This window comes from Mastigoproctus giganteus, chromosome 7 (assembly GCF_048544385.1).
Source record: "Mastigoproctus giganteus isolate SK-2022 chromosome 7, ASM4854438v1, whole genome shotgun sequence".
NCBI classification, from domain to species: Eukaryota; Metazoa; Arthropoda; class Arachnida; order Uropygi; family Thelyphonidae; genus Mastigoproctus; species Mastigoproctus giganteus.
This window is the reverse complement of record NC_143581.1, coordinates 217,160,118-217,173,355: the sequence shown is the minus strand read 5'-3', so window position 1 is coordinate 217,173,355 and position 13,238 is coordinate 217,160,118. Positions and strand designations below refer to the sequence as shown.

The 13,238-nt window shown below is 37.6% G+C and overlaps 1 protein-coding gene across 4 annotated transcripts in view; it reads right to left on the bottom strand.

Annotated features, from left to right (window-relative positions):
• Nucleotides 1-13,238, bottom strand: part of LOC150083681 (extracellular matrix organizing protein FRAS1-like) — an 866,422-nt gene that overhangs the window by 325,844 nt on the left and 527,340 nt on the right. For all 4 annotated transcript variants that reach the window (XR_016547213.1, XM_090378121.1, XM_090378123.1 and 1 more), the window contains one exon: nucleotides 11,309-11,401. Coding sequence is in view for 3 of the 4 variants with exons in the window: in XM_090378121.1 (XP_090234247.1) it covers nucleotides 11,309-11,401 (93 nt within the window). In the remaining variant the exon portion in view is untranslated. The remainder of the gene's footprint in view (nucleotides 1-11,308; nucleotides 11,402-13,238) is intronic.

Below are 13,238 nucleotides of genomic sequence, written 5' to 3'. Positions count from 1 at the left end.
GGTTTGAGCCCATGCCCACCAAATATGGGGGATGCATAAAGGTCAGGGAATGACCACCGCATATCCCTGGAGCAATATGGACTTAGTTGCTAATGCTCCTAAAAAACAAATAACAAAACAAAACAAAAGGGCTGTCTGGGGTACCTGCCCATCCACTGAAGAGAAGCCAACAAGCTTTGAAACGGTGCTGTCTGGGGGGCCTGATGGCCCCTGAGTTTCCGAGAATAGGAAACTCAGTGGCCACCTAAAACTCTTCTCTACTGGGGAAGCGTTGCCCATTCGAGAAATTTATGAGCTTTTGAGTAGTGTGAGGTGAAGGAATAACTGTCCCTTTCTTCCTTCTACGGCATTTCCTTCCTTTACCTCTCCTATTATCACTTTCCTACATCTTTATTGCTTTCCTAAGTCTAATAGGGATAGTATGAGGATAACAGAGGTCTTTATCCTATACCATATTTCAAACAGTGCCATCTGGGTGGTGGTACTCACTGAGAATAAGTAACAATAGTGTTCTCTATTAGTGAAGCGTTACTTATTCGAGGTAGTGCAATATCATGGCAACTTGTCACGAAGGCAGAACCCAATATGAGAAACAGAGCAAATGATGCCTACTACAACAACTACTTCGTAGTTTCTTAAGAGTTGTCTATAGTGTCTCTACACCGATGTTATATAGAAGAAAATAACATATCAAAAATAATAATAATTAATAAATAAGAGAAAAGGAAATGGACAACCTAAGCGTTTTCCTCCTTCCATAGGTAATTATCCAACCAACCTTTGAATTTTTCCAAACTGACAGCCTCTATCACCCATGTAGGCAAGTTATTCCAGTAATTTATAACTCGCTGGCTTAAATAAAACTTCCTGCGATCCAGTCTAAACATCTCCCGCCATAACTTGAAATTATGGCCCCTTGTTCTAGAATCATTTATAACCGTGAAAATTTCATCCTCATTCATTTTACGTATGCCTCTCAGGGCCTTAAACACCTTAATCAAGTCTCCTCTAAGGTGACACTTTTCCAACCTTTGCAACCCACATATTTGAAGTCTTTCCTCATATGGATGCCCTTTTGCCGATCTCACAGGTGAGTTACCCTTCCCTGGACCTTTTCAAGAAGCACAATGTCTTTCTTTAGGTGCGGTCTCCATACCTGAACCACACTAATCCAAGTGTGGTCTAACAATAGCCTTATACATTGGGATTATGATGTCCTTATCTCTACTAGCAATTGTTCGATACATCATCGATAGAACACCATGGACGTTCCTTGCAACCTGTCTACAATGCTCAGAAAACTTAAAGTCTGACCATATCATAACACCCAAGTCTTTCCTCCACTACCGACTTTAGTTCAATTCCGCCAAGTGTATAAGTTATTTTGGGGTTACTGTTGGCCCAGGTGCAATACCTTACACTTTGCTGGATTAAAGCATAGTTGCCATTTTTCTGACCACCCCTGAAGTCTATCTAGATCATTCTGAAGAAGTTCTGCTTGGCGGCGATCATTAACTACTCTACCAATCTTTACATCATCTGCAAATTTAGACATCATGCTCTCTATCCCTTCATCGATGTCATTTATGAAAATCAAAAACAACAGTGGCCCTAATACTGATCCTTAGGGAACCACACTTCTTACATCAACCCAGTCTGAGGAATTACCATTTATCACAACCCTCTGCCTCCTGCCCTGAAGCCATCCAGCTATCCATCTAAGGTTTTTCCCTGTGAGTTTCGAACTTGTTCCAGCTTATAAAGTAACCATTCATGTGGGACTGAGTCAAATGATTTGCTGAAATCCAAATAAACAATGTCGAAATTATTCCCAAAGTCCAGCTATTGAGTAACCCTGTTAAAACAGCTAACCAGATTAGCTAAACATGATTTTTCTCTTTACAAAACCATGCTGAGTAACTCATCTTTCAGAATTCCATTTCTATCTAATTAATCCTGAGAATTCCAACTTTGATCATTGTCTCCATGATTTTCCCTACTACTGAAGTTAGACTAACTGGATGGTAATTTCCCACTTCACTCTTAGAACCGCCCTTATGTATTGGAGACACACTGGCACTTTTCCAATCCAACAGAATAATTCCCGAGTCCAGTAATTCTTGCATAATTAGCCTCAATGGTTCAATGCACTCACTTGCCACCCTCCCTTAAGATTATAGAGTATATGCCATCAATCCCAGGAGCCTTACTGGCTTGTAGGCTAGAAAGTTTTTTTATTAAATAAACATGAAATTTCAACATCATTAATTACATTTTTTTAAACTTCACTCCCATAATTTCAATATGAGAAATTACTAGAGTTCTTAAAATACCGTGATTGTCAGACTAAATTTCAAATAGCAAATGCTTAATGTGGTGGTACTCACCTTATACAATCTGCAATAGTTATTAGGGTGAATTGATGGCTAAATTTTTGGTTGAATAATTTAAATTAGTAAATTAAAAAGCAAGATAAAAAATAAATTAATTATAATGGAATTTAAAATAAGTGCAAGGAGGCAGAAGTGCACAACTCTGTCCCTGGTTGTCATGAAGGATAATTAATTAAAAAACTGAGTAATATAAAACTGATAAGGCCAATAGTCATAATGAGTGAGCGCGTGCTGTATTTAAAAGAAATATCTATACTCCCATGATGCTCTTTGGAACATGTGGGAATCTCAAATGTGAGAGATTCCAGACCGGGAAAGATTGAAGGGGAGTTTTGCATTTATGATGTTAAGTTTAGAGTGGTGATGGAACCACTCAATAATGAGATAATGAGTTTAGAGTGGTGAGGGAACCATTCAATAACAAATCAATTTCCTAAATCTTACCATTTACAAAACAGGCACCAAACTGGGCACCAAGATTTTTAGAAAAAAACACACACAAGATGACTTATCCAACAAACTCCAATATCTCACAAAAACGTTTATAGCTAGGAACTATCCACCCCAACTAATTCAACACACTATTTTCATTGCAAAAAGTAATATTAACAACTCAACCAAACACATTACTAAAGCAAATACACGTATCATCCTTCCCTATCACAGTGAACTCACAGGACAGTTCCGTCAGGTATTTACAGGATTTTATTTGGTTATTTGGTTTTTTTTTTTAGGAGCATTAGCAGCTAAGGCCATATTGCTCTGGGGATATGCGGTGGTCATTTCTTGACCTTTCCGCATCCTCCGTATTTGGTGGTGACGGGCTGGAACCCCGGTCTAATCAAGAAGCGTGTGCTATGCACTGTTGCTCCTTCCCACCTGGCTACGGAGGCGCCTGCGTATTTACAGGAACAGATATCACTTTCATATTCTCAGCTTCTAACAAACTCGGATCTTTATTCAATACATATAAAGATACACACAATACCCGACAAGCAATATGAACAACATAATATATCTGATCAGATGCCAACAAATCTGCAATGCTTGCTATATTGGAAGCACTACAACAAAGTTCGGTTCCACAAAAACCTCTAATACACGTGCATACTATCACTATAACAGTTTTAGAACAGGACAATCTAGCACCGAGCTCACAATACATGCCCATACCCACAACCACAATCCCTAGTTGATTCCGCCATCATTACAGTTAAACTTAAAACCAGTTACAAAATTCTCCAATATGAGGCTCTCATTATTGAATGGTTCCGTCACCACTCTAAACTTAACATCATAAATGCAAAACTCCCTTTCAATCTTTCCCTGGTCTGGAATCTCTCACATTTGAGATTCCCATGTGTTCCAAAGAGCATCATGGGAGTAAAGATATTTCTTTTAAATACAGCAAGCGCTCACTCTCTATTCAACTTTGCCAACTGAAGATGTTTTTTAACTAAACGAAAGTCCATCATTATGACTATTGGCTTTATCAGTTTTATATTACTCAGAGTTTTTTAATTAATTATCCTTCATGACAACCAGGGACGGAGTTGTGCACTTCTGCCTCCTTGTGCTTATTTTAAATTCTGTTAAATTAATTTATTTTTTATCTCGCTTTTTAATTTACTAATTTAAATTATTCAACCCAAAATTTAGCCATCAATTCACCCTAATAACTATTGCAGATTGTATACGGTGAGTACCATACATTAAGTATTTGCTATTTTAAATTTAGTCCCATAATTTCTCATTGATGTAAAGAGTTTTCCTTCTGTAAATATCGATGCAAAGTAAGTGTTGTGTTCATCTGCGACTTCAGCTGGGGTATCTAATACTATTACACGTCCATTACATAAGGATCCAATCTGGTTTGTTCTTCTCTTCTTTGCATTTATATATGTGAAGAATTCCTTATCTCCCCCCTCTTTGCTCTCTTTGCCAGCAATTTCTCATAATCTGCCTTTGTCAGCATAACCTTTTCTGTGGCACTATTACAGATCAAGTAGCTATTATATGCTTCTGTACTTTTTATTGCTCTGTAAGTTTTCCATGTCGTCTTTTTCTGCAATCAAGTAATGTGGCAACTTCATTATTCATCCAACTTGGAATCCTTCTCGTGGAGTACAGGAACCAGTAGCACTTCTTGCTACTGGTTCCTGTACTGTCAGCCCTATTATGTCATCTGGTTCATGGGTGATGACGAGGTCTAGAGTATTGTTTCCCTTAGTACTTTCCCTGACATGTTGATATAAATGGCAATCATCTAGTTGATTTAAAAATTTTGTTCCTCATATGGAGTTTCCCTCCCTTTGCTCCAATCAATTAGAGGCAAATTGAAATCACCCATAATAAGACATTCACGCTTACTTTCCCATTCCATTTGCATGTAGAGGCTCTCATCATAATCTTCACAATCATTTGGCCTGTAGATTACTACCACTCTCAATATACCTTTGCTTCCAACTATCTCGCACCATATAGATTCTACATTAGCATGCAAAACGTCTGAATCCAGGAAGGCTTTCCGCACTCAGGATGCTTTTGATAAGAAGCATGAATTCGCTCTTTTATTGACGACACTTCTGACATTACTGTATAAACAATTAAGACTTAAGTGTTCTTGTATAGTTGACTACCCTGACACATGCCTTAAAGTTATTTAAGCTCACTTCCATGGTATTAGCTGCCCACTCATTTGAAATGTTTCTATCCTCAGAAGATCTTGCTAATATGTTCTGTTGCAGTAACAAACAAGAACTCTCGAAGTATGTGCAAGCGTTAATTTGACCAATATTATCAGAGAAACATGTATCTATATTACCCGTGTCTCCCCCCAAACTAACAGTTTCCCTGAACCTTTAATGTATCCTCAATAATACTGGCAAAAACTCTTGTACCACCTTTGTTTAAATATATCCCATCTCTACAAAACAGATTCCTTCTACCTACAAGTGCAGGCCAAGCTGATAGAAATTTCCCCCCAAAAGTCTTGCAGAGTCATTCAAGCCTTGAGTTAATCAACAAGGCTTTCAGCATATAATCTCTTCTATCATGCCTGGGCAGAATTGCAGACACATAGACATTGTGACCTAACTCACGGCATTTCCTCAGCATGGTCCTATATTTGTCTAACAAATCATCAGATCATGCTTAATATCATTAGTCCCCACATGAATAAGAGTATTCTCTTTACCCCCTTAAAATCTGACAATCTGTTGATGATATCATTAATAGTTGCTGCTGGCAGACATACCCTGGTTCTAGTACACCTATCCTTATTACAATATTTCCCATTTCCTTGACAATGGAGTCCCCAAATAAAACTAAGTCGTTTTGAACCAGAGTAGTTTGCACCTTTTTATTCTGTTCTGGGGCCCGAATCAGGAGTGCATCACATAGTATGTTGCTAGAGTCTTGAGTCCCTGACGAGCTCCCAGTTACATTATTCTCGAAGGAAAGCACCTGTTTTTTCAGTGACTTTTCAGTGAATTGTTCTAGCAATGCATCAAATTGAAACTTAAGATTGTTGCACTCCTTACAACAGTGATAAAGAAAAGAATCTCCAAGTGAGCTAGGAATATCTACTAGGTCGACCTTGGAATACATGCCACAGGTTCTGCAAGAAATAAAATCATGACTCACCCGGGAATCGCCATCGGCTATTTCTGTATTTGTTTGTTTTGTTTTGTTTGTTTTAGTTAGTTTTTGGCGCATCGGCTTCTGTGGCCATAATGCACCTCCCAAGGTTTTTGCAGTACTCTGATCCAAGCCTGAGGCGGGATTCAAACCTGCGACCTTTGGGTTCCCAGGCAGGCACTTTACCCACCCGGCTAGCCCGGTCGGCAAGGCTATTTCTGTACGAGTCATGATGCCTTCTGACGAAGTGCTCAAGGCTGATCTTGTAATAACCATTATAAAATTTACTAATTATTAATAAAAGAAACTTTCAAATAATTATATTTATAATATTAAAAAAATTAAACTATTATAGGAAAAGAAAAATATTATTAAAATAAATTTTACAATATACTAAATAACCTTTGAAATCCTGCTCTATGTCTGTAATCCTGCTGTAATCCCTCTTATCTTTACTTCTATGTTGTATCTATGAAGAGCTCTAATAGGCACATCTGCTCACCACGAATGACAACAGTACAATCAAAGTATGATGTGGTTAAAAAGGAACTGGATGCAAAAAATAATTTTGATATCTTATACTTGAATTTTAGGGAAGCTTTTGATACTGTGGCACCTGGAAGTATTCTATTAGTCCTTTTTACAAGGACTAATAGATTAACAGTAGCCACTGGCACAAGTGAAAGTGATTCTTGCACTGCTTCTATTGGAATGAGCAGCAGCCTGAAAAACAAGATGCAAGGTATTTCAGAGACTGTTGGAAGTCATTGTGGTACAAGTAAATACATGGGTTGTGTTAGGGTAGCTAAGAATAGGAACAGGTGCATGTATACTTGAGTGTACACCAATGCTAGGAGTTTGGTAAATAAATTTGCTGAATTTGAGGTTTTGCTCAAATATGAGGTATTTCAGGTATTGAGATATTGTTGGGATATCAGAGACATGGTGTCACACAGATATAAGGAATGCGAACTGGAATTTGGGGATACAGAAAGGATAGACAAGATAGGAAGGGAGGAGGGGTTATGCTATTAGTCATGAAACACATAAAATCCAAGGAAGTGAAGCCAGTCAACATCGCTGGACAGTGCAGTGAGGAGTCAGTTTGGTGTGACATAAGCATTGGGAGATCAAAATTGAGAGTAGGAGTGTGGTATAGGCCTAATGACTCTGATGAGTATAATAAGAAACTGTACAGGGAAATAGAGTGGGCAAGTAAATTAGAGAGTCTTATAATGGGGGATTTTAATTTTCCAGATATTGATGAATTTGTGGGTTGGTCACTCATACACTAACAAGGCTTTTGTGGATTTATTGCATGACTGTTTTCTACATCAGCAGGTTCGGGAGGCAACAAGAGGGAGTAATACTCTTCATCTGATTATCAGTAGTGATTCTTCATGCATTAAGAATCTGCAGATAAAAGAACCACTAGGTGCTAGTGATCACAGTGTGCTGAAGTGGGATTTACTCAAAGAAGTAACTACCATCAGGGGTAAGGGGAAGGGTTTTGCTTTCATAAAGGCGACTACGATGGTCTGAGACAGTATTTAAATTCTATACAGTGGGACCAACTAATCATGTTACCAACATCAAATTCAAAATGGGAGGCATTCAAAGAATTTATCTGGAAGCTACTAGGCTTTACATACCAACTAAGAAATATTGTTCAAGGTTTAGGCCTAAATGGAGGTCAGATGGACTGATGAGACATATGGCACAGAAGTAAAATGCATGGGATACATATAAATTAATGGGTGACATGGAAGCCTATGATAGATATAAGCTGGTCCATAACCAAGTTACAAAGGAGATTAGGCAGGCAAAGGCAGATTATGAGAAATCCTTGGCAAAGGATGGAAAGAAAAACAGAAAAGAGTTCTTTACCTAGGTAAACTCTAAAAGGAAAAGGATGAATCAGATTGGTCCAGTGGATATTGATGGTTCAACTGTTGATGATCCTGCTCAGGGGCTAACAAACCAAATGAGTATTTTGCATCTACATTCACACATGAGGAGTTATTCAGGAAGGGGAATACCAGAAGTGAAGTAAACTCTGGCAGTGAGCTAGATGATTTTGTAATAACTGAGAGGATAGTGGAGGAGAAATTGTTGAGAATAAACATAAAAAAGGCACCCGAGGTGGATGGGATCTATCCAGTTATATTAAAGGTGGCAGCAAAGGAAGTAAGCAAACCCTTAGCCATAATTATGAGAGCTTTTTTGGATTCAGGAGAGGTACCCATAGACTTGAGATGTGCAAATGTGACCCTAATTCATAAAGGAGGATCAAAGGCTGACACAAGTAATTATAGACCTGTGAGTTTAACTTCTGTTCCAGGAAAATTAATGGAAGCACTGGTTAAAGAAGCACTGCAGGATCATCTAGACAAGACTTCAGTTATAGCTCGGACACAGCATGGTTTGTTAAGGGAAAGCCTTGCCTGACCAATTTGATTGGATACTATGATGCAGTCACAAAAGAACTGGATGTAGGGAATAACTTTGATATTATATATTTGGATCTTAGAAAGGCTTTCGATACTGTTGCACATGGAAGACTGTTACACAAATTGGAGCAGTGTGGCATTGGAGGCAAATTGCTGCTATGGATAACATTAGTAGAGGCATATGAAGACAGATAGTGGTAATCAATGGACACTGCTCATCGTGAACTAATGTTATTAGTAGAATCCTTCAGGGTTCAGTGTTGGGTTCATTGTTGTTTTCTGTATTTTGATATTGATGATGGTATATCAAGCTTAATGTCCACGTTTTCAGATGATACAAAGGTTGGCAGGGTTGCTAAGGACATTGCTGATGGTATACTGCTGCAACAGGATCTGGAAAGGTTGAGCAGATGGGCTGAGAGGTGGGAAATGAAATTTAACATTGATAAATGTAAAGTACTACATATGGGAAACAGCAACCCCAGAGCAACGTATCAACTCTGTGGTACTACACTGACAGTGGTAGAGAATGAAAAGGCAGGCATATAACGAAGTTTTCTGAGCAGTGTAGATAGGCTGCAAGAGTAGCTCATGGTGTTTTGTCAATGATATACAGGAATTTTTCTAGCAGGGATAAGGAAGTGATTATTCCCTTATATAAGGCAAAGGTCAGGCCACACCCTGAGTATACAGGTCTGGAGGCCTCATTTCAAGAAGGATGTAGAGATGCTGGAACGAGTACAGAGAAGGGCAACAAGATTAGTGAATGGAACAAAGGGTTGCTCTTGCGAAGAAAGACTTAAGTTTTGCAAATTACAGTGTCTGGAGACTAGGCACCGGCAAGGTGATCTGATAGAGGTTTATAAAGCCTTGAATGGCTTGAGCATGCTCAATGCTGATGGGATTCTTCCTCTTACTCATAATAATTACTTGAGAGGGCATAAATTCAAATTAACGAAAGACAGAGGTTGGACAGATGTGTGGAAATTTGCCTGTAGCCAGCGTGTAGTTTCTTGGTGGAACACACTTCTATCCCTCGTTGTGGAAATTGATAGCCTAAATAAATTTAAGGCTCAGCTGGACTGGTATTTCAAACGAACGGAGCGGTGAAATGGGGGTGGTTTTTTTTTTTTTTTTGGGTGATGCTCCATAAGCTTGCTTTCTTGCATCATATGCCTCTACTAATGCTAATTCTAACAGCTTATCATTAACAGTAAAGAAGACTACAGTACAAATTGAAGCAGTATGGCATTAAGGGCAAGTTGCTACAATACATAAAAGGATGGTTGAGTGGGAGAAGACAGAGAGTGTGGCTATCAATGGACACCGCTCTTCTTGAACTAATGTTATTAGTGCAGTCCTCCAGGGTTCAGTGTTGGGCATATTGTTGTTTTTGGTATTTATCAATGATATTGATGAAGGTATATCAGGGTTAATGTTAAGTTTTCAGACGATACAAAGGTTGGCTCGGTTGTTAACGACAGTAAAGAAAGTATTCTACTCCAACTGGATATAGATAAGTTGGTTAAATGGGCTGAGAAGTGGCAACTGAAGTTTAACATTGACAAATGCAAAGTACTGCATATGGGTAGCAATAACTGAAGTGAAACATACAAACTGTGTGGTACTACACTCAGGGAAGTGGATTTTTTTTTTTTTTTTTTTTTAGGAGCATTAGCAACTAAGGCCATATTCGGTGGTCATTTCGTGACCTTTCCGCATCCTTCGTATTTGGTGGTGACGGGCTCGAACCCCGGTCTAATCAAGAAGCATGTGCTACGCACTGCTGTTCCTTCCCACCTGGCTACGGAGGCGCCTCTCAGGGAAGTGGAAAGTGAAAAATACCTGGGGATAATTGTGCAGTCCAATATGAAATTTCTGAGCAGTGCAGAGGGGCTGCCAGGGCAGGTCATGGAGTTTTATCAATGATATATAAGAATTTTGCTAGCAGGGATAGGGAGGTGATTATCCCATTGTATAAGGCAATGGTCAGGCCACACCTTGAGTACTGTATACAGGTCTGGAGGCCTCATTTTAGGAAAGATGTAGAGCTGCTGGAACAAGTACAGAGAAAGGCAACGAGATTGCTGAGTGGAACAAAGGGTTGATGTTACCAAGAAAGGCTTAAGTTCTGCAAATTGCAGCTTCTGGAGAATAGGTACCTGCAAGATGATCTAATCAAAGTGTGTAAGGTCTTGAATAATTTGAGCAAGCTTAATGCTGATGGGATTCTACCTCTTGCTCAGATTACTCACCTGAGGTGACAGAAATTCAAATTATGGAAAAAGAATTGTAGAATAGATGTGCGGAAATTTGCCTTTAGCTAGCGGGTGGTTGACAGTTGGAACAAACTTCCATCTATTGTTGTGGAGGTCAATAACGTAAATAAGTTCAAGGTAGAACTAGACAAATACTTGGAGTGAATGGATGGGTGAAATGGGAAGAGCTTTTTTTTTTTTTTTTTTGTTGAAGCTATGTAAGCTTGCTATCTTGTGTCATGTGCCTCCACTAATGCTAACTTGGTTTAATCTAAAACAAGAGTATTTTCCTTCTTGGCATGAATTTTTATTAGTTTCTTTATTTGTAACTAGAAGTAGAAATTATAGTTAAAAAAAATCTACAGTTACTATAAAGTTAAATAACAAATATACTGTTTCAATAAATGAAGCATTTAAATGTTAATAAATAGATATGCTATCATATTTAACTAGAAATAATAAACAAATGATTTCTTTTGTACAACACACTTCCCTTAAGTAACTAATAATAAAATAATGTTAATTACTCTTTTCTAATTAAAGAAAAATGGGATTCATTTATACTTACTTGAATGTCAGCTTGAATCAGACTTTGCAAGCCCAAATTAACAGATAAAATTGGTGTTCCAACATTTACAGGAATTACTTCGATAAAAAATTCCTTTAAAAAACAATAAAGGGAAGTTAAATATTAAAAACATAAAAATTTTAACAATAATGTAATTAATTCCGATCTATTTTTCTTTATTTCCTTAAAAAAAAAAAATCACATGTGTATCCTGTATGCATGAAAGATGTTTTATGTGTAAATATCTTTGATGACAACTACTAAATTCAAACAGCTAGAACCAAAATAATGAATGATGTAATTTATGCTCACGCCCACTACTTACTATACCAAATCAATGTTAGTGATAAATAGGATATACACCTCCACTGCTTACTTTATCGAATCAACGTTTGGAAGAGGTTAGGCCAATAGCTTAATTACCCATTTTATTGTAGCAATTTGTTAAATAGTATGATTGCAAAAATATATACAGTAAACCTTTGATTTAACAGACCCTGATATAACGGATTTTGGATTTAACGGACCAGAGAGTAATGTATAAGAATAATAACAGATATAATACAGAATAATACAGTAATGTACATATTAATCTCGAACATATTATTTCTTTTTTAGGTTATACAAAACTTCGGTGTTATTATTAATTAAAAATTAATAATAATTACCTGTTTGCATTATTGTTTTGATAATTACCTACTTTTATTTTTATAATCAAATTCAGGAAACTGTTTTTTATTCTTTCTGAAAACATGTTGAAATAGCTGTTTTCCCAGATTACAGATAAGAGTAGGTGATGACTTGTGAGCTGAACGTGACACTAAACTGCAGGTCTACCGACTCGCTTTGTTTCAGTCTGTCTGCCTCAAGCTATCGTGCAGTCAGGTTGTATACAGAGTGTTTCTGTGATTTCTGAATTGTGGCTTTATTTATTAAATAATTTTGCAATCCTTACAATTTAAAATGGCATCAAGTGATAGAGGAGTTAAAAAAAAGCATGTGAACTTAAATGTCGCACAGAAATTAGAGCTAATTGAGAAATTAGAACAAGATGTTTCAGTAGCATGTGTTTGTGAAATTTACGGCGTAAAAAAATAAACTGTTTCTCATATTCGTAAATTAAAGGCCAAACTGTAACATAATTTTATATTGTACAGTACTGTATATTGTATTAAAGTTTTTTTTTTTTTTTTTTTACATTAAGAACAATAAAAAATGAATGTTAAATCGAATGTAACCCCCCCCCCAGGTTACATTCGATTTAACAGACTTTTGGCATTAACGGACATCCCTTCTCCCCTATTAGTCCATTAAATCAAGGGTTTACTGTATTTGTATTGTTACAATCATACTATCATGTTACTCTATCATGCTTTATCACAAATTACACATGCAGCACTAACAAGATCTGTTTGGCGTCTCCGTAGCCAGGTGGGAAGGAGCAGCAGTGCGTAGCACACGCTTCTTGATTAAACCGGGGTTCGAGCCCGTCACCACCAAATTCGGAGGATGCGGAAAGGTCAGGGAATGACCACCGCATGACCCGGAGCAATATGGCCTTAGTTGCTAATGCTCCTTAAAAAAAAAAAAAAAAAAACAAGATCTGCAAGAAACGACAATATCCATGCATAATAGATTTGATTGAGGTGTTTAAGGCTCTGAAAGGCATCAGTAAAATGAACGAGGACGAAATTTTCAAGATTATAAATGATGCTAGAACTAGGTTAGTACATAAATTCAAGTTACGGGGGGGGGGGGGGGAAATGTTTAGATTGGACTGCAGAAATGTTTAGATTGGACTGCAGAAATGTTTAGATACGACTGCAGACATGAAATTCTCTGAGCATTGTAACAGGTTGTAAGGAAGGCCCATGGTGTCGCATCGATGATTTATCGAACTTTTGCAAGTAGAGATAGGGATGTGATAATT